At 39.0% G+C, this 22878-nt stretch overlaps 1 protein-coding gene across 2 annotated transcripts in view; it reads left to right on the top strand.

Annotated features, from left to right (window-relative positions):
- nckap1l (NCK associated protein 1 like) overlaps positions 1–22878 on the top strand; it is a 52973-nt gene that overhangs the window by 16635 nt on the left and 13460 nt on the right. For both annotated transcript variants that reach the window (XM_059537031.1, XM_059537032.1), the window contains 9 exons: positions 913–1058; positions 5855–5987; positions 6607–6726; positions 7042–7181; positions 7265–7396; positions 7973–8191; positions 9916–10046; positions 10301–10398; positions 10519–10612. In XM_059537031.1, the coding sequence (XP_059393014.1) occupies positions 913–1058; positions 5855–5987; positions 6607–6726; positions 7042–7181; positions 7265–7396; positions 7973–8191; positions 9916–10046; positions 10301–10398; positions 10519–10612 (1213 nt within the window). The remainder of the gene's footprint in view (positions 1–912; positions 1059–5854; positions 5988–6606; positions 6727–7041; positions 7182–7264; positions 7397–7972; positions 8192–9915; positions 10047–10300; positions 10399–10518; positions 10613–22878) is intronic.

Below are 22878 nucleotides of genomic sequence, written 5' to 3'. Positions count from 1 at the left end.
AATCAAGGTCTGGAGTCTGGAGGAAGACTGGAGAGGCACAGAATCAAAGCTGCTTGAAGTCCAGTGTGAAGTTTCCGAAGTCAGAGATGATTTGGGTGCTGTGATGTCCGCTGGTGTTGGTTCATTGTGTTTTATCAAGTCCAAAGTCAATGCAGCCGTCTACCAGGAGATTTTAGAACACTTTATGCTTCCATCTTCTGACAAGCTTCATGGAGATGCTGATTTCATTTTGCAGCAGGACTTTAGCACCTGCACACAGTGCCAAAACCACTTCCAAGTGGTTTGCTGACCATAATATTACTGTGCTGGATTGGCCAGCCAACTCACCTGACCTGAACCTCACAGAGAATCTATGGGGTGTTGTGAAGAGGAAGATAAGTAACATCTGACAAACAAGTCAGAGGAACTGAAGGCCACTATCAAAGCAACCTGGGCTTCAATAACACCTCAGCAGTGCCACAGACAGATCACCTCCATGCCGCACAGAAGCAGTCATTCATACATAAGGAGCCCCAACCATGAATTGAGTTCATAATTAAACCTGCTTTGGAGATCTTGAACATTTATGTTTTGTAAATCTTTTTTTGATCGATCTTTGAGAAAAATTCTAATTTTTTGAGATACTGAGTTTTTAATATTCCTAAGCTGTAAGTCATAACAATCAAAATTAAAACAAAAAGCTCTTTAAATTTTTAAATTTGTGTGCAATTAATCTAGAATATAAGAAAGTTAGCTTTTTTCAAATAAATTACAAAAAATAAAGCACTTTTCTATGATATTCAAATTGTTTGAGATGCATCTGTAGGACACACTCAACTAGACTAAAGTATCCATAATATCTCTAAGATGTAATCAAAATAAACCATCAAAAGTTATGCCAATCTGATGACCCAATGTGTTTGCATTCTTCAGGCTTACACCAGTATTGGTAAAGCTCCTCTGGCACTCAAGGACTACCCTGAGCTTGCCAAGGTCATGAACATGGCCCAGTTTCACACTAGGATGATGGACAATGTGAATGAACTCCTCTGTGAGACGGCTGATCTCTCTATCCTCTGGTGAGTCACTTCTGAGTCATTGAGTGAAACTGGAACATTAATAGAGATGTACAATTGTGTTTTGTGGTCATTCTTTACTTATGACAAAATTATTTTTGCTGAATTTGCTTTTTTGTTCTTTTTTTGTTGTTGTTTGTTTCTGTATAAATAAATTATCCTGGCTGCTCTTTACCATAGTATGTTATCAATGTTTTTTATTTATTTACTTATTTATTGGGGGGGTGGGTATGTCAGTCTCCAAAATTACAAAAAAACCCATCTAATTATCATAACAGATTCCATATGACCCACACTCTAGAGTTTAAGATCTTTGCCCGAACCCGATGGGACCCGATGGGTTCGGGCTTAATTTATATAATCTTATGTGGGCTCGGTCTCGCGCTCCGGTTTGCGCGTTAAACGAGCGGTCATGTGATGTGTTTCGATTAGCGCGAGCAAGATGTGAAAATGGATGCTGAGTAGGTGTAACGGAGGCTTGCCTCTGGCAATTACGTTTTGGTTGCACCAGCAACTAAAGCAAAGTCTGAGGTGTGGAAAAGTTTTGACCGTGTTTATAATGAGAATAATGAGTGAATAATGACAAACCATCAGTGAGCACAGGACCGCGCCGAAACCATCTCGAGTGGATTCAATCATTTTCCAAAAACATGTAGGCTTAGCCTAGTCGCTGTGAGTAATAAAGTTTTTTAAAATGAAAACTAAATATTAATTGAGTCTTAAATGCATAATGTGGACAGAGTATTTACGCTAATGTTGGCATTATTCTTTTATTAAATGTCAGCTGCTAGTGGCGAAGCAAATCCGGAGCCTTGGTTATTGCCAAATACTCATCTTAATTTAAAATTTATCTTAATTTAATTTGTTAAAAAAGACTCGTTTTTATTGGTGCTGGTCTAAAGGAGCCTATGTCTATTTAGAGGGCTGAGATGTTAAGATGTCACAGAGGACTTATTTTATTTCTTTATTCCAACTTCCAAGTGGTGTAGTCTACGTTAATTATTAATAAATTATGTTAAAACATGAATAAATGACTCATTTTTGACAAAGGCAAAAGAGCTGTGTGCATGTGCACGTTTGAATAATGTCGGGCTGTAAATGGGTTCGGGCTTTTAAAAAGCTGTCAATCAAAATGTACTTGTCAGGCTCAGGCCGAAACCTGTCGGGCCTAATTTTTAAGGCCCGATTACAGCTCTACCACACTCTACATTTGAGAGGATGAGAGGATGCCCCCTGTAGTAGAGCTATTTTTCTGTGGGGGAGACATCCTCTCTTAATCTCCCTCCTTGTCATCTAAGCCCCTTCAAGATACATCTCGCTTAAATGGCAAGGCATATGCAGCAGCAGGTCAGGCTGTGGCTTCATTGCACACGATGGCGGTGCTTCAAGTATATCAGGCTGATCTGCTAAAAGACCTGGATAAAGGGGAGGGCCTTTCTCCTGATCAGGTTTCTGAGGCTGTGCTGCACCACAGATCCCTCTCTCTTTGCTACCAAGCAGGCCGCCTCCGCCATGGGCAGGTCTATGGTGGTAACGGAGAGACATCTGTGGGTGAACCTGGCAGACATCGGGAAGAAAGAAAAGGCTTTCTTCTCGATGCTCAGGTTTCACCTTCCTAACTTTTTGGTACCTCCGTTGAAATGATAGTCAAAAATTTAGGGAGGTGAAGGCGCGCTAAGTGGCCTTCAGTTCCTTCATTCAACAAAGGTCCAGATCTGAGGCCGAACAACACAGGGGTCCTGGTCCGTCTTGATCTGAGGATCAGAGATGGGCACAGAAGGCTAGTGTCGCAACACACGCTCCTCCCCCACCTGCAGGTAGGGGTAAAAGGAATCGTGGGTCATGGGGAGGTAGGCAAGACCTAAGGGATGTGATCCAGACAAGGCATCAGCGTTCTCATCTGAATCAGAGTGATACTTAAGTATCTACACATTCCCTTTAGGGGTTTTTACATCTGCCCTTATCCTCCCCTTCCTAATTCCCCTATAACCACCAGCTCTCCACCTGAGCGAGTTTAGGTGGGAAATTCTTCCATAACAAGTCTCCAATGCTAGACCTATGATGTTTTGGTTGGTTCTATGTTCATATTAACCACCATACTGATGGTCTGGACTAAAGGGATTCGCCCCTTGAGCAGGGCTCCAGCGCAGGAACCAGGGTGGGTCAGTATGATCCATTCTATATATACTTATATATGTATCAAATTGCTGGTGGTTATGTGTGTTCCAAACTCTGTGAGTTTCTTTGCAGTCCTTAATTACAGTGTTTACTAAACACTCGTCTGCATTATGTCCAGCCGGTATCATAGCCCTGATTATGGCTTCACATTTTCGGAATCAGGCGGCCAGATCACAGGTTTCTGCAGAAGCCTTCTTGATCATCAGGCCCGGCATGGCACTGCAAGGAATTTCATGGATGACCGGCCATGTCACCCTGAGGGACTCCCTGGTCGCTTGGATATCCCTTGTTGCTGACGCATCAAGCGGGAAGTGGAGGTGGCAGTTGCGGAAATATTTTGTATATGGTGCCTCAAGAGATACTCTCCTAGCCAAAGGTTTGTAAATTTGAGCGTGCCTTTCCCATGCGGTTTGGCACCACTGCAATGCTTAGGAAGCTTTAAGTACTGTACACACGCTAAGCTCTGTGTACTTTCTGAAAACCATATGGTGGTGAGTGTGTATGCTGAACACTTTAAGCACTTTCTAAAATCCATGTAAGCATTAAGTGTTCACGCAAGACTGAAATCCTGTACGGTAAGGGTTAAGCACTCAGCTTCATACCCTTTCTTGAGATGGTTAGACCTTGGTTCCTAGGGCTCCGCTCAGCCATTGTGTCTTTATTTATACACTTCAAGCATCGCTTCCCTCAACATGAGGGGCTATTTGGGCTGTTCTTGTGGTAGTTTAGCAACGCTCCCCTTAACCAAAAAGGGTCACCTATGAGTGTGCTACTCTCTTTCTGTATTCGGAGTTCTCCTCTCAAGTGAGATTGAGTTCTCCGTTTTTTCCCCAGAGCGCTCCAGCATTATTTCCACAGATCGAGTTGATGACTCTCAAATATATTGTTTTGGGATGCACCATTCCATCTATGAGCTGCTCTATCAGAGTGCCACAAGAGCCCCTCCTTAGAACAGTATTTAAAATCCATGTTATGGTAAGTGTGCATGTGAAGTCTTTGCACACTTTCTGAAATCCACACTGTGGTTAGTTTGCATGCTAGTGCTCTGCATTCTTTGTAAAATCCTATATGGTGAGGGCTTCGCGCGGTGGATTCCTGCCCTTTCTTGAGTCGATAAAAGCCCCATTCATCTTGGGTGCCACTCCACCTATGTATCCTAGGATACCTATCTAAACAGGATGTTGCTACTAGGGATCTGTTGAGACAGCTCCTTCAGCAAGCTTATGCAAGAGCAAACGGTAGCCCCTGTGTGACAGGCAAGACTTAGTATAAAATGCTTGGTTCTTTGCCGTATCCCTTTAAAGGAATCTTTCTTAATTGCAAGCCTTCAACTCTACCCCGGGCCGAGGCCCTAACAAGTAAGTTGGGTATGTAGCCTAGGCCTTTGGCCATAAGGGGTAATGTCATTGGACAGCCATCTAACGTCCCAGGGGCAACTCCCATGAAAATGGAAGAGTTGGTATTTAGTGTTCGCCATGATTCTGGCCTGCACCCCCTGGCCTGCGTGGGTATACTGTTCCCCATAGTGACCCCTAGAGGGTGCAGTTCAAAGTTCCCTTGAAAGGGAATGTCTCAGGTTATGAATGTAACCATGGTTCCCTGAGTAGGGAACGAGACACTGTGTCATCTAGCTCCCTGCCATGCTTCGGACGCAAGCTTCAGACGAAGAAGTGAATGACGTGTTCTCCCGGTGCCTATTTATCTATAGTCTCGCCGGTAGTGACGTTGGAGGCTGTCGCCAGTCGCCAGTCAACTCGTTGGTGTTTTTTCAATGTATGCTTCAGACACGGGTCACAAAGAGGTGTTCCCCATAGCGACCCCTAGAGGATGCAGTGTCTCATTCCCTACTGAGGGAACCATAGTTACATACATAACCTGAGACAAAAAAATAAGTTTATATATATATATATATATATATATATTTTATAAATAAAAAACTTCCCTTCCAAAAAATGGAGAAAAAAAGTGAAAGTCCTACAAATGCAAATTCAATAAGTTCCGGCGAAAAACAACTGTGTCCATGCCTTTTCAGCACTAATTCTTCACTGCACGTCTTAAGTAAATCCTGACAATAATATTTTAGCGCCAAAAGATGGTTTGCGCTGGCACAAGCTGTTAGTACATCTGGCCCCAATCTTCTAAAATCATGTGATAGGCTTGTGTGACAACTGTTTTGTTATACACAGATATTCTTTCCCTCTGCAGATTCTTTGAAATAGAATTCAAACTACATTGACACCATTTGACATCAACGACCCCAAACTGTGTTGGTTCTTGCATGTTTCCATTGATGTTAATACCATTTCAGAGCCATACTGTAGGTTTCAAATAAAAAAATATTTTATTTAATGATTTGTCACACAGAAGATCATATTGAGAATACAGAGTGTGATCCACAGAAGAATGCTTTTCTTTAAGGACTCATTTAACCACAAAAACATACAGTACTGTACACTGTTAAAAAAATAATATGGTTAAAGTTACCATGACCAAATCAAGCAAGTGATATTTTTATTATTATTCACAACTAAATTTTGTATCATCTGTAAGTCTTTAAAAAAATGCATACAGCTCAGAGATACAGACAATTATTTTGAGTTGACATGCCTGTAATGTTTCAGTTTCCACGAACGTGTGTTTGAGAAGCTGTTCTCTCAGAGCAGTGAGGATGTGTCCATGCAGCGCTACCTCACAGCTTTCCCGGTCATCTGTTCACACTTCAGTCAGTGTCTCCATCCTCTTTGTCCAGAAGAGGTCAGTACTGTTAACATGACTCGCCAATGTATTAGACTACTCTTATATGTATATAAGTAAGCTTGACCAGCTTGATCATGCAAGACACTCTTTAGATGTTCTTATGGTCTGGGCCATAAGAGCCAACTGAGTCACACCTTTACAAACAAAGTCAGTTGCATCTGAGGGACTGTCACAATGTAAATGAACCTAACCGATAGATAACAAACAGTATAATATATCAGTACTGATCTTCACATAATTTGACAGCATATCATTCGTGATGCCATTACTGGGTCGATTTCCTAGTTATTTTGACCACTATTTACTGATATATTTATTATTGCCCTCAGACTGTCCAGGTATCCATCAATTATCTTTCATTATGGACTTTGTGTTAAAAGCATTACAAATTGCTATATTGTATCTCACAGCCCATTTGTGGAATCAAAAGGATTTTTGTTCCATTTTCATCTACAGCTGATAATATATGCCACATTGAGTCCTAATGGCCAAAATTGTAGGGATTTAATATATCTTTTTTTACTGCAGATCATTTTCAAAGAAAAATATGTAACAATGTTTGCACTACTACTTAATGCTATTCTGTCATGTGTTTCTTGTTATATGCATGGATTAGAATGAAGATATTGAGAATCAAAGCTTGAAGCTGTGTGTGACCTTTCTAGAGGAGATTTCCCGTCAGACGTGTACGGTTGTGCTGGGGATATGTGCTGAACAGTGTAACCTACATGAGAAGGTACATTGCGAGGTTGCTTAAAACATAGTCATGATTCAGTGTGACTTAAAGACACAGGGATCTACCAACATAAAACTTAATTAAAGTCATAATTAAAGGGGTCTGAATATAGGCTTAAGATATAATATCATATATCAATATCTCTTTATGAATATTATAGACTGGATAGGCATTCTGCAGAAGAAAAAAAAAGCTTTCTGAAGAGAAAATGTTTTTTAAAAGAAAACAGACAAAAACCATTGTAGAATACTGTAACATCTACACTCACAGTCATAAGCATGCAGTGCTTTTCAGCTGTGTTGTGCTGTGTTTTAGTTATTGCCCAAACACAGTGCTGAGACCATCAGTACAGCACGTAATAAAAAACTGAATAAGTCGTTACCAAAGAAAGGAGATGTGCCTAAAGAGAAACCAGGGACAGAAAGCATCAGGAAGGACAGAGTCATCGTCACAAAGTATGTATCATCTTGCAGTATCATTATAATAACAGTTAGCTGTTCTGTAGATATGAACACTCACTGGCTTTCTTCTCTTTTAGTTTGGATAAGATGCACCAGGCACTAACAGACCTGTGCGCTTCCTACAGTATCTGTGCTAATTTCACCGTGTTCAAACACACCATTGCACCTGCTGAATTCCTGCTCTCGCAGCTGGAGATCAGACTCAACAAGTATGGCTCATTGTTAAGTATTTATAATGAAACTGCACTGTTGACAAGATGAGTTTGTTAAAAATCCTCTCGGGTACACATTGTGTCTTAAAGGGATACCCCAAGTTCCCCGCTTTTTTTGTGATTACAATGAAGCACTTAAAATGGAAGTAAAAGCAGAATGAAGAAGTGTATATTTTTAGGTGTTATATTAAGTTATAAAATTTGACTAACTTTACACAGAAAATGTTTTCACACTAAAATCATGTTAACACAGATATTGTTCACACCTGAAGCTGTCTATTTTAACTTTTACAGATTGGCCCCATTCCCTTCCATTGTGCGTGCCTCACTCTAATCTAGACTTTAGCTTTTCTGTGGTAATCAGCATTATGCCTCAAGATCAACTGCCAATTGAGCTTGTTTTGAACACAATATTCCTTTAAAGTTTGTTTGAGAGAGAGTCAGCCTTCACAACTGTAAAATGTTAATTGAAAAGCATTCGCTATTTGTCAGAACACAAGTCTGACAAATCATTAATCATTCATTGTTTTGTTCATTCAGCATTACTGTGACCTAATGAATAGAGGTTTACAGGGTTATTGTGCAGATGGCCAATTATAACCAGAGCACTCATGAAATTGCCCGACCCACTGACCTGCTGGCTGGGATTCAAGCATATATTACAAGTCTGCACAGCCTCAGCTGCTACATCAACATTGATGTCACACGACTGGTAAAGAGCGTCTTGTTGCAGCAGACGCAACCGCTGGACTCATATGGAGCACAGACCATCACAGCACTCTATACAAATTGGTAAGTCCTCATGAAAATGTAATAGCTTAGAGGGCCATTCCTTCTAAGATGAGACTTTCCCTCACTACCAATAGGCTGTGGATCAGTGACCAACTTTCATGAAATCAAACCAAACTGGTTCCACTCTGACCAAAGTGTGCATGTACCCAGTGTACATAGATGCCATGTGTTGTTCAAACAAATGCATGAAAAAACTCAATGACTTTCAAAGGTTTTTCCTGTACTCTTTTTACACTACTCGCTGCCACCAGTCTCTGCTCCTGACCTTCATCCAGAGATGGAGTGAAGAAGGCAATGTCAGTATAGAAAGAGTTTTAGCCCTTCAACCCACGGTGCGGACATGAAAAACAGCCAGCGACAACAGTGAAAAAGAAGCCCAATTCCATGGGAAAACTGCGGACTTGGCAACACTACTGTGATGGATAGTAATGTCTACAATGTACACGAGCGCTGTCATGGCGCGGCCACAACAGCTTGATGTTGTCTAATTTGGCACCGTCTTTAGTACACAGCTTTCCTCTGTGTATACATATCATTACCAGTACAATTTTAGCTGGATTATTTGTGTCACCTTCATAAATTGCTCTTGAGAAATTTTATGTTTATTGTCCATCCCCAGCTGTTAGAAGAAATTTACGTCCCTGCCCCAGATAACCATTCGGTTCATGTTCACATCACGTGAGCCTGAGAAGTGACACCAAAACTTTTCCTCCTGGTGGCTTGCTGCAGTATAGTTAATAAACTCTGCGCTCTCCATCTAAACAAATTGGACATAAGCCAAACTAAAAGTCAAATGGTACTTCAAATAAATTTTTCCCAAAGATGCTTTATGTCATTTAAGGTAGTTCTTATCATGCAGAGGTATTGTTGAAGAGTTCTTTTCTAATAAGTTTGTTTTTAGTTAGTTATTTGAAGCAGACCTGGACTCCAAATGATATCATCAGCGCAAGATGACAGCCCCTATACCTGGGACATTTTGTTACCTGGGACACTTTTCTAAAGTGGAAGGAAGTAGAGACAATTCATTCATCTTTTTTACAGTCTATGGTTCACATACAATAACAACAAGTGAAAATAATGCGGGCAGACAAAAAAAAAAAACTTTCAGTTTGAATGGCTGCTTCATGTCTCAGCTGAATTTTCTTTTTCAGTTGTTTCTTGATGTATGGCCTCTTCATCCAGTGCTGTTTGTTCCCTCCATTCTTAAATATCTTTTTGCTGTCTGTTTCATTGACTGAGAAACTGCTTCAGATGAATCAGAAAGAGATTGATCTGAACAAATATGAATCAATTCAGACTGGTTCGACAAGCTGAATGGCTAATTCACTCAGACTGATAAAAAGGATTAATTCACAAATGAGTTTGACAAAATGGACAATTTTTTTTTTTTTTTGCTGGTTCATTCAACAGGAACAGGTACACATGATAACATGTGAAATATTGGCAGACAAAGCATTTTTCAGGTCAGTCAGAATGCTGATGATGAATACAGCTGTACAGCTGCAGGTGCTGTCTGCATTTTCAGATTGGTTACATATCGATAATGCATTCAAAATGAAGTCCTGAATAACTGAAACACTGATTCATTCAGGAACTGCCTTTATGAGTGTGTCACTGAATCATAGAACACTTACATTTGTGCTGTCGTTCTATATATCAGATTTGTGGTCTCTAATTTAAATGTGGTTAATGTATTTAAATGTGTTTCTGGTTTCTGTTGTCAGGTTTCTGGAGGGTCTCTTGCGTCAGGCCAGCAATGCTCTCATAGTCCACTGTCCTACCAAACAGTGTTTTGTAAACCAGAATACTGAGAATGAGCAGAGCTTTCGTGCTGAGGAATACTCTGACATTTGTGGTAAGCTGAAAATTAAGATAATATTTCAGCTAAATAGCTACATTATAGCTATTGAATATTTTATTTCACATTTTTAATGGCCTACTGGATATGTATACCGATTCAATTTATTTTTCATACATGTAATCTAAAGCATTTGTTTCACATAACATTAGTCCTCACTTCCTCCTTTTGTATTTACTTAAAATTGTATTATTATATTAAATAGATACATGGCAAAATCCTTGTGATTTTATGGTGATATTTCTGTGTAGGTTTGCGATCGTTAGCTGAACTGATTGGCCCTTTTGGACTGAAGTTTTTAAATGAGAACCTCATGTGGCACATCGTATCCCAAGTTGGAGAAATGAAGGTATGAGGCCTTTCAAAATAAAGACAAAATGTTTCTTTTGACATAATTTACAAACATGGCTAATTAAATAGATAATTAAAGTATATAAATGATTGAAATAAATCATATTATCATTGTCAGAAACTCGTAAGTGAAAACATGGATGTCCTGGTGCAAATGAGAGCTAACTATGAGAATCCTGAAACAATGAGTGACCTTCAAAAGAAACTGACAGGTACAATTATGGAACCTAAACTTACAAAATGTTTAAATCTTATCTGACAAGACTTAGAAACTTATATCCTACAACCCCAGTTCCAGAGAAGTTGGGATATTTTGTAAAATGCAATAAAAACAAGAATCTGTGATTTTGTTCATTCTCTTTAATTGACAAAAGTACAAAGAAAACATTTCCAAAGTTTATACTGACCAACGTACGTGCATTTTGTAAATACAAACAACACCCTCAAAAAAAGTTGGGACAGAGGCAAAATCAGAGTAAAACGGTTGTAGAAAATATCCACATTAAGCAGTTTTGAAACAGTTCACAGTAAGCAGGTGAACTTGTAATAGGACAAGGTATCGTGTTTGGGTATAAAAGGAGCATCTCAGTCTTTGCCAGCAAGGCTGGATCATGACTCATCACTTTGTGCCAAATTTCATGAGAGTACGTCAAACAAATCAAAAATCACATTTCGCAATGCAAAATCACAAAGAATTTAGGTCTTTCACCAAGTACCATACTAAATACCATACATATTGTAAAAAGACTCAGGGAATCTAAAGAAATCACAGTACATGTAGGGCAAGGCAGGAAACCTCAGATGAATGTGTTTGACCTTTGAGCCCTCAGATGTCATTGCATAAGAAACCATCATACTGCAATGTGAAATATCGCCACATGGGCTCAGGAGTAATTCAGAAAACCACTGTCATTTATCACATTCTGCTGCTGCATTAGGAAATGAGACTTGAATATCTGTTACTCTAGGAGAAAGCTATACATCAATTCTATGCAGCAATGCTGCCAGGTTCTCTGGGCCAGAGATCATCTCAGATAGTCAAAAAGACAATGGAAAGGTGTGCTGTACTCAGATGAGTCCTGTTTCCTGGCAAAATGGATTTCGAGTTCTTAGTCCCAAAGACCAAAGCAACTACCCAGATTTTCATTAGCAACAGAAGCAAAAGCAAACATCTGTCATGGTATGGGGTTGCACTGGTGCAAACATCATGGGTGACTTGCATATGTGTGAAGGTAATATTGACATGGAGGCATATGATGGGATTATACAGATGTACATTGCCGTCAAGATGATGTCTTTCAGGGGAAGTCCATGGTTCTTAGATCAAGACAATACCAGCTCTCATTCCACATGTGCTACAACAGTGTGGTTTCGTAGACTCAGAGTGAATGTGTTAGACTGGCCAGCCTGCAGTCCAGATCTGACTCCTATTGAAAATGTATGAGCAGTCATGAAAAAGAGAATCAGACAATGACAATCAAAGACTGAAGAGCATGTGAAGCCTTGTTTCAAGAGAGACTGGACAAAATTTACTTTCAAAACTTTAGCAATTAGTATTCTTAATTCATTGTAATCAAAAGGACGGTTAATGTTAAACGTGCCTCTGTCCCAAGTTTCAAAATCAAAAATTTTTCAAATGTACAAAATACATTTATGTTGGTCAGTGAAAACTTTGGAAATCATTTCTTTTTACTTTTGTCAATTAAATAAGTTAAAGAGAATGAACAAATCACAGATTCTTGTTTTTATTGCATTTCACAAAATGTCCCACCTTCTCAGGAATTGGGGTTGTACATAGTTGTCCGCAGTTTTTAACATTCTTCTTTTCAAAAATAATCACATTAACCTTCTTTATTATTAAATATAAATAAACCACAAAACAAATGGTTTACACTTTATTTTAAGGTGCCCTTGTTACAGTGTAAATTATACTGTATATTATAAGTACTATATGACTAGGGTTAGGGTTTGGCTTAGGGATACTTGAATGTAATTATGCATATTTTATTGCTATTATAATAGCAAATATTGTGACGTGTAAAAAGTACAACTTAAAGTGTTGCCAACATGTGTTGCCTCTTGCTTGGGAGATAAAGGTCTACTGAACTAAGAAACAATAACATACTAGAGAATTACCACTGTATGCCAAGTTTGTGGAGGGTCCTTTTATTTTCCAGTATGTGGATACTCCTGTGGAAAAAGCAAGCTCTATACAGATGTTTTTCTTTTTTTTTTTTTTTAAGTCTGGTGTTGTAGGATTTGACTGGCTTGCACAAAAACCATCTGGGGCCAGTTGAAAAAACTTAGTCTCTGTGTTAGACTGTGCCTTAAGAACTACTCTGACCAAATAGCAGTTACCAAGGGGAACTAAGATGTATTGTTTGGAGGAAAAAAAGATGACTAATTTGTATAACTTGTGATGAATGAATTTGGGATGAATTGAAACAGTAGTCAACATCAGCCAACAACCTTAGTGATGCTACATTAATCTCACCCCTTGTTGCTATAATATCTTCCATTGATAGTTGAAACATGAGACTTGACTCAAGCTTTACATAACCTCTCTTGGCTAATTAATGTTTTGATGTAAAGAAAGTAGCGACATTTAATTGTTTTTTTTTTCTGTATAATGACGTATATTCAGAATTAAATTGATTAATAAAAAATTAAATAAAATGTAGGGCAGGGTTGTGACTTGGTTGTGTCCATCGGTGGGTGAACGAATGGAGGGAGATCTGGATGTGAGCTTGCAATCATTTGTAAGAAAGGGGCAGGTTTTCATCAAGTTTAATAATTGGACATGGAGAGAAGTCACTATTTCACAAGATCCAGTTATTTTTATTTTTTATATAAAAACCATCTGGAAAATCCGTAAAACAGCTGTTCAGACTCTTGGATGATGATGGACAGAATTAGATGAATAAACTTCACTTTAGAACAACATTCAATGTAGCGTAAAATATATTTCCCTGATTAAATTAGCATTTATTATGGCCACTGCTTAGCATGCCTCTGTATACAAGTTGATTATGGACCAGCCACCAAACATGCTTACTTTATAAGCGCTTTGCAAGTGCCAGTGAAAAAATCTGCGTAAATATAAGAAGCATTATGTATATTTATCAGTAGTGGTAAGGACAGAAAAGAACAATGGAACGCTCCCTGATCTAGACTGTTTAGCAAGAGCAGCTTGAGTTTCTTGAGCACAATCAGGAGGGGAACTCTCTTTCCAAGACCAGTTGTCACTATCTGACACTTCAACAGGTGGAGTACTTAAGGTCAAATATGGATGTTTAATTTTTTTAATTATTTTTCTTAAATTTAATTTAGCTAATTGCTTAAACCACTCCCGACAATCAGCATTAGAATTTGCTGCTCCTTTTCCACTATCTACAGCACTATTCTCTCACACACACATTACCTCCGTATTAAAGGTGCCGTGTGTAATATTTATGAGAATCTGTTGACAGAAATGCAGTGTAATTTACAAACCCGATTCCAAAAAAGTTGCGACACTGTACAAATTGTGAATAAAAACAGAATGCAGTGAAGTTTAAAATGTCAATATTTTATTCATAATACAACATAGATGACGTATCAAATGTTTAAACTGAGAAATTGTATCATTTTAAGGGGGAAAAAAGTTGATTTAAAATTTCATGGCATCAACAGAGCTCAAAATATTTGGGACAAGGCCATGTTTACCACTGTGTGGCATTCACTCTTCTTTTTATTACAGTCTGAAAATGTCTGGGCACTGAGGAGACAAGTTGCTCAAGTTCAGGAATAGGAATGTTGTCCCATTCTTGTCTGATACAGGCTTCTAGCTGCTCAACTGTCTTAGGTCTTCTTTGTCGCATCTTCCTCTTTATGATGCGCCAAATGTTTTCTATGGGTAAAAGATCTGGACTGCAGGCTGGCCATTTCAGTACCTGGATCCTTCTTCTACGCAGCCATTATGTTGTAATTGATGCTGTAAGTGGTCTGGCATTGTCATGTTGGAAAATGCAAGGTCTTCCCTGATAGAGACGACGTCTGGATGGGAGCATATGTTGTTCTAGAAATTGGATATACCTTTCAGCATTGATGGTGCCTTTCCAGATGTGTAAGCTGCCCATGCCACATGCACTCATGCTACCCCATACCATCAGAGATGCAGGCTTCTGAACTGAGCGCTGATAAAAACTTGGGTTGTCCTTGTCCTCTTTAGTCCGGATGACATGGCGTCCCAATTTTCAGAAAAAAAGAACTTCAAATTTTGATTCGTCCGACCAGAGAACAGTTTTCCACTTTGCCACAGTTCCTTTTTAATGAGACTTGGCCCAGAGAAAATGCCTGCACTTCTGGATCTTGTTTAGATATGGTTTCTTTTTTGACCTATTATCAGAATCCGAATGAGCTTTATTGGCAGGTATGTTACAAGAATTTTTTTTTCGTGACAGAAGCTCCACAGTGCAACAGAATTACAGCGGCAAAACAAAAAACACATAAAAGAATAAAAAATACAAAAAATACAATTAAGCTGGTAAGGAAGGACAATATACAAATTGACAATGTATGGCAGATATATTACAAAAAGCAGTTATGTATGTACAGGTATATTATGTGCAAAATTTAAGTGTACACTAAGTATGTGTGTTAGATAAATAAGTGTATGTGTATATAAAATAAAGTGTAGTGTGTTCCACAGTTATTGTCAAGTGTTCATTAGATCGAGTGCCTGAGGGAAGAAACTGTTCCTGTCTCTGGTCGTTCTGGTGCTCAGTGCTCTGTAGCGTCGACCAGATGGCAACAGTTCAAAGAGGGAGTGTGCTGGACGTGAGGGGTCCAGAGTGATTTTACTGGGCCTTTTGCTCACTATGGATAAGTACAGTTCTTGAATAGAAGGGGGGGGGGGGGGGGGTTGTACCGATGATTCTCTCAGCAGTCCAGACTACCCTCTGTAGTCTTCTGAGGTCAGATTTAGAAGCTGAGCTGAACCAGACAGATACTGAAGTGCAGAGGATGGATTCAATAATGGCAGAGTAGAACTGTTTCAGCAGCTCCTGTGGCAGGTTAAACTTCTTCAGCTGGCGAAGGAAGTACAACCTCTGCTGGGCCTTTTTCACATTTGAGTTAATGTGAATGTCCCACTTCAGATCCTGAGAGATAGTGGTGCCCAGGAACCTGAATGACTCCACTGCAGTCACAATATAGACTATACAAACTATAGAGTTTTAGCCAGCAACAGCGAATGGCACGGTGAATTGTGTTCACCAACAATGTTTTCTAGAAAAAATTCCTGAGCGCATGTTGTGATTTACATTACAGTAGCATTCCTGTATGTGATGCAGTGCCGTCTAAGAGCCCGAAGATCACGGGCATCCAGTATGGTTTTCCAGCCTTGACCCTTACACACAGAGATTGTTCCAGATTCTCTGAATCTTTGGATGATATTATGCACTGTAGATGATGATAACTTCAAAATGTTTGCAATTTTTCTCTGAGAAACTCCTTTCTGATATTGCTCCACTATTTTTCACTGCAGCATTGGGGGAATTGGTTATCCTCTGCCCATCTTGACTTCTGAGAGACACTGCCAGTCTGAGAGGCTCTTTTTATACCCAGTCATGTTACCAATTGACCTAATAAGTTGCAAATTGGTCCTCCAGCTGTTCCTTATATGTACATTAAAGGGAAGCTGTGGCCTAATGGTAAGAGACTTGGATTAGTTACCTGAAGATCGCTGGTTCGAGTCTCAGTGCTGGCAGGAGTTGTAGGTGGGAGGGAGTTAATGAACAGTGCTCTCTTCCACCCTCAATATCCATGGCTGAAATGCCCTTGAGCAAGGCGCTGAACCCCTAGTTGCTCCCCGGGCGCTGGATCTATAGCTGCCCACTGCTCCGGGTGTGTGTTCATGGTGTGTAAACTTTTTCTGGCTTCTTATTGCTAACTGTCTCAACTTTTTTGAAATAGGTTATCTATATAATATTGTGAATAAAATATAAGTTTATGAGATTTGTAAATTATTCCATTCCTTTTTTTACTGTACAATTTGTACAGTGTCCCAACTTTTTTGGAATCGGGTTTGTACACAGCTATGTTTACAGAGTTGCATAAAGACCTTACATAATGTATCATTATGTTTTTATTTCCTTAGCATGAGCAATTTCTATCTACATGCACAGCGAGTCCCCTAACATGGAAGTCTCCACCATGTTTCTACAGTAGTAGAAACCTAAATGGACAAACTGCTCTAAAGAGTGCATTTCGTCACTATACTCTTCTTGCGTATAAAATACATAATGATGAACAAGTAACGATAATATTCAGTTCAATTAACAAATAAGTATAATTCCTTAATTTACCTTTGACAAGACAAGGGAAACTGGCACAGTTAACATGCAAAACAAAGGAAATTAACAGATTAATGCAAGACAGAGAAGATGTGAAAACTGTTGAAAAGCAACTGAATGTCTTTTGCCAGATCTTTTGTCAGTTTGAAGAGTTGAATGTTGAAATGTTACTCGTGTTGTCTGATGAAGATGGGGAATTAGATCAGATTAACTAGTTTCAACCCAAGATTGAACATTTTCAGCAGTTTACGTTTGATGTGGGAAAAAATGGATTTCAACCACAAATAAAGGAAATGAGTCTGATGAGCATGATGAGGAAAATGAAAGTGTTAAACCAAGTGATAGTGTGTAAGAAGTGATGGCTCCTCATGATAGAAGGAAAAGTGGATCTGTGACAAGTAGTTCTGTGGCATCTTCAAACAGTTCTGCTTTTGTCCACTGAGTGGCTAAGCATGCAGCACTTTTAGTCCAGGTATCTGCTTTAAGAAAGGGGCAAGAATTAGAGGCTGAAGGGCTGAAAGAGAACAGGTTGAACTGGATGCAGAAATTACTGCATCAAACGCTGAACTCAAAGTGTTAAAAGAGTGTGAAGAAGGTCAAGATGGCATGAATGATTATTACAGGTAACCAGTCACAAGCTTGTGATTTATTCAAAAGCCGAAAGGAATGTCAAGTTCAGCCCGTGTAGAAAGTCTGCGTGATGCTGCTCTATCCAGAGACCATTTTAACAAACCACACATCATGGTAACACTCAACAGTCAACTGATGATGGCAGATATCTTTGCAAAGTGATGCAACTCCAAAATGAGATAACTGAATTGTTGGTAAAGCAGCAGAGCATATCCTAGTTACCTCAAAGAGATGTATTAATATTCTCTGGAGATCCACTTGCCTATATTCCTCCATAAGGACATTCGAGCATGTGATTGAGAACAAGACTAATAATCCACAAGTCAGGTTATACTATACTGACCAGTTCACAAATGATGAACCCCAACTTCTTGTTCGCAGCTGTGAACATATGAGTCCTGCTAAGGGATATAAAGAAGCTAAACTTCTCCTTCAGCAGCATTATGGCAATAAGCTGAAGATAGCTACAGCTTCCCTCGAGAAAGGTCTAAAATGGCCACAAATCTGAGCAGAGGACAGTAACGGAGTGAAGACATGTCTTATTCCTTATTGGATGTAGAAATACCATACACCAGATATTGAATTCATGAATGAGATGAACAATCCCACAAACACGAGAACAGTCATTTTTAAAACATCCTTTCAGATTCAGAAACCTTGGAGAAACACACCCTTTGATATCCAGCAATTGAATGGAAGAAGAGCCACATTTGAAAATCTGAGAACTTTACTGACTTAAATGCTCAAAATTTGAATGAACCAGTCTTTGGAGATATCCAAGATGTTTAAGTGGAGAGAAAAGGAAAGTACAGTTTGCCAAAGTGGAAGAACTTGAAGAAGAGTGGTTTCAAAGTTAGTATCTTTGCCACGAATGTTTCCCTGACTGGTAAGGACAAAGCAGAATACTCACTACAAAGGAAACAGAACACATAGAAATCCGATTCTGCAGTCCAAAAGGCTTGTTTGTTCTGTAACAAGGTACACACACTGGATTCCTGTATTAAGCTCAAGGAGCAGTATTACAAGAACAGAATTAAATTTCTTAAAAGTAAAGGTATGCGCTTTGGCTGTCTCACATAAGGACACATGAGTAAAGTTTGTCAGAAAATATCATGTCCAGATTGCTCACTAAAACATCTAGGTGTCTTACATATTGTCAAACATGAAGATAACCGAGGTCCAAAGTCTGATGACCATGACTTAGCAGTTTCAAATGGTCTTCTTTCACTAGGTCAGGAACGCTGTGGATATACTGGGGCTAGTGATGATGAATGCATTTACATTTACATCTACATTTACATTTACATTTACATTTAATCATTTAGTGGATGCTTTTATTCAAAGCAACTTACAAATGAGAACAATAGAAGCAATCAGACCAACGAGAGAACAAAAACATATACAAGTGCCATGACAAGTCTCAGTTAGTCTAGCACAGAACCCGTAGCTAGGTTTTTTTTTTTTCAAGAATAGGATAGACAAGAAAAGGTAAGTGCTAGTATTAGTTGGTCAGGTCATGGCGAAAAAGATGAGTCTTTAGATGTTTTCTGAATATGAGTAAAGATTTAAAAAAAAGCTGTTTGGATTGAGATTGGGAGATCATTCCACCAGCTGGGCACAGTCCAGGAAAAGGTCAGTGAGAGTGATTGTCACCATAAGTCGTCATTCCCTTGCAGAATGCATCCTCTCCATTACACCTGTAAAGGTGAAATTAAGGAAGAGTGAAATATCTGTAGAAACTTACGCTTTCCAAGACCCAGGAAGCACACCCACCTTTTGCACAGAAGATCAACTGAACATACAGGGCAAGAGGACTGATTTTCTACTTTGTAATATGGGTCAACAAAGAAAGGTACGAGGATAATTGCTTTCTGACTTAGAAGTGTGTGGTGTAGAGGAGAATACTTATATTGAACAATCCAATGTCGTGTTTCTGCATGGACTAGTAATAGCAGAACTGTTCTTTCATCCATCCCTGAAGAGGAACGAGCCACTGACCTGAAAGACTGTGATCTGGACAGAGGGTTGCTTCCCATGGAAAGAGCACTGGGAATTCTGTGGTGTACAAAGAATTACACGTTTAATTTCAAGATTGAAGTGCAAAAGAAACCACTTACCAGAAGAGGCATATTGTCAGTTGTTGGCTCAGTTTATGATCCTCTTGGGTTCTTAGTACCATTTGTGCTACTGAGGGACCTGTGTAGATAGAAAAAAGCAAGGGTTGAGGATATTGGAGAGAAAGAAGCTGAGAGGTGGCCATCTGGCTGGAAGATTTGCATAAGCTTGCAAACTTCAGTATGAGTAGATTCATCAAACCTGCAGTGTTCAGGAATGTAAAGACCTTTAAATTGCATCACTTTGCAGATGCTAGCGAGAATAGATATGGGACTGTCACATACCTCTTGTTGACAAATAATCACAATCACAAATAAGCTGCATGTTCATGATGTTCAAAATTCCAGAGTGGCACCACTAAAGCAGTTTACTATTCCAAGAATGGAAATGACAGCAGCCACCATCGCAATCAAAATGGATAGGATGCTGGTATCAGGAGCTTCAAATCGATCTTGAGGGGTCTAATTTTTGGACAGATAGCACCACAGTGCTGAGATAAATGGAGAATGACTCAACAAGATTGTTGCAAACCGAGTCTCATTAATTAGAGAAGCTTCGGAACATTCTCAATGGAGATATGTGAGCTCTGCAGATAATCCTACAGACCAAGTTCAAGATGCCTAAATGCGGACAACTTGATCGGAAGCAAGAACTGGATCAAAGGACCTCATTTGGTTTTTCTCAACATATAAATCAAGCAACTCCTATTCTTGGTCACACACTTGACCTTATTATGTCAAATGGTTATTCTGCAGTTGATGTTGTCATTGATGATGCTCCCTTCTCTGACCACAACATCTATCTTGCATGCTGCAATGGCATCCTATGGACCTGACGATTAGTTTTCTCTTTTTAACACAGTTTGTCCTAATATCTTAGTTTCTATTGCTCCTTTTAAAATGAAACAACCAAAGATACAATCTTATTACTGACTGGATGACAATGCTTACTCTCTTAGACAGGCGGCACGTAAAGCAGAGATGGAAGCATGATCGTCTTACTGTGTCTCTTGAGATTTTTAAAGATTGTCTGGTTAAGTTTCAGAGTGCTGCTAAGTCTGGTAGATATTTTTCAGAACTGATTACTGCACACTGTCATAGACCTAGGGTTTTATTCTCCACAATAAGTTCAGTAATTAATCCAAATTCCCATTTTTCAAGGGGAGTCGTCAGCAGGGCTCTGTGAGAAATTTTTGTAAATTTTTTGTTGACTAAGTGAGTACCATTCACTTATCTTTTACATCACAGCTCTCAGACCGGTCTTTTCATTTTCAAAATCTCTTCAATAGAACTTTATGATCTCGTTAAAAAAATATAGTCTACTAACTCTTCACTGGATGTTGTTCCTTTTGAGATCATAAAAGCAGCTTTTCCAGTAATTGGCCCTGGTGTTCAAGTGTTGATGTCATCTTTGTACACTGGTGTTGTTCTGAACTGCTTTAAGCTTGTGGTTATTCAGCCTTTGCTTAAGAAACAAGGTTTGGATGAAAGCTGCTTTAACAATTTTCAGCCTGTGTCAAAGTTATCATTTTTTTTCAAAGATTTGGGAAAAAGTTGTTCAATTACAGCTGATCACATTCTTAAATAGACCTAATTTATTAGAACCTTTTGAATCTGGTTTCACTACTTTTCCCAGTACGGAGTCTGCTTTGCTTAAAGTGTTCAATGATATTTTTGTTCTAGTTGATGCTGGTAAAAATGCAGTATTGCTTCTACTGGATCTTACTGCTGCCTTTGATACTGTGGATCATAATGTTCTTATTAGCCGTTTAAAACATCTGATCGGTTTTAGGGGCACAGCCTTGCGATGGTTCAGCTCTTATCTCAAACATAGGTCTTTTTTTTCTGTAGAGCTAGGTAAGTGTTCCTCATCATCTGCCCCTATTATTAGTGGTACCTCAGGGCTCTATTCTGGGGCTGCTACTTTTCAACTTATATATGCGCCCTCTGGGGGATATTATCAGCAAGCACAATGTTTATTTTCATTTATATTCTGATGATACACAGTTGTACCTCCCACTGAAAGCTGGTGATTCCGTTCAACCATTGCTGGATTGTATCTCAGATTTAAAAAAAAATGGTAATCAAATAACTTTCTCCAACTCAATGAGAACAAAATGGAAATTATTGTTTTTGGTCCCCCAAAAATGAGAATGGATATTATTAAGAAGCTGGGCAATCATTTCCCCTCCATTTCCTCACAGGTTAGAAACCTGGGCATTATAATAGACTCAGAATTATGTTTGTCCAAACAAATTAATTCTGTCGTTAGGAACAGTTTTTATCAATTACTGGTCATCTCCAAACTTGAATCATTTTATCTTTTCAGGATTTGGAGAAGGTTATTCATGCTTTTATTACCTCACGTTTAGATTAATGTAATTCACTTTACCCAGGTCTTCCTCAGTCATTGCCTTCTCACCTCCAGTTGGTAAAAAATGCAGCTACAAGGCTGCTGACTGGGGCAAATAAATATGACCATGCCACTCCAATTTTAGCTTCACTTCACTGGCTTCTGGTCCATTTTAGAGTTCAGTTTAAGATTCTGTTGTTTGTTTTTAAAGCTCTTAACAATCAAGCTCAATCTTATCTTAAAGATCTTATTATCCCTTTGCCATCTACCAGACTTTTAAGATCAGCTGACAGGGCTCTTTTGGCTGTCCCTCATTCCCGTTTGAAAACTAAGGGTGATAGAGCTTTTTTCAGTCACTGCCCCCCTCTGTGGAACCAGTTGCCCCTAGACTTCCACCTTGCACCTTCCATTTCCATTTTGAAATCGAGCCCACACAACCACACACATATATTTGCGCGGCCCAGTTCAAAAAAATTAACTGACCCCGCTATTGTTGGGTTAATAACTTAGTACTCAGAAGCTAGATTGTTAACTGTATTTATTGAATGATATAGGGCTGTGCGATATGGACAAAAAAAAAAAAAACCTACTGCGATTTCTTTGATCAATTTTGCGATTGTGACACACACCGATATGCTTTTACAGTCATAAATGCATTCAGGATTAATTTGAAACATATTTCCAAAAGAAAACCAATTAAAGCTTTATCAAAAAGTTGTAACGTCTCTAGAACAGACATAAGTCAAAATTATCACTATAGTAAAGATGTAACAAAATGTATAGACTTATGGCAAAAAAAAACAAAAAACTTTTTAATTGTAGCTGTGCCTCAGGTGTTTGCAGTGTGTATACAGTATGTATATGCGGTCAGCAGCGAGAGCGCATAAATATAACGCGAAAGCACATTAAAATAATGCACGAGTGCAAATCTCTCTGTTCGCACGCAGATTTCCTTTGCTTTGTCACAAAACCATATGTGCTTGCTCAGATACACGCTGCACTGCGCGGAGAGAGTGTGCGCACTTAAAACTTGTTTCCTCTCACTT

Source organism: Carassius carassius, chromosome 44, assembly GCF_963082965.1.
Source record: "Carassius carassius chromosome 44, fCarCar2.1, whole genome shotgun sequence".
In the NCBI taxonomy this organism is placed as follows: Eukaryota; Metazoa; Chordata; class Actinopteri; order Cypriniformes; family Cyprinidae; genus Carassius; species Carassius carassius.
This window is presented reverse-complemented; position numbering and strand designations above follow the sequence as displayed.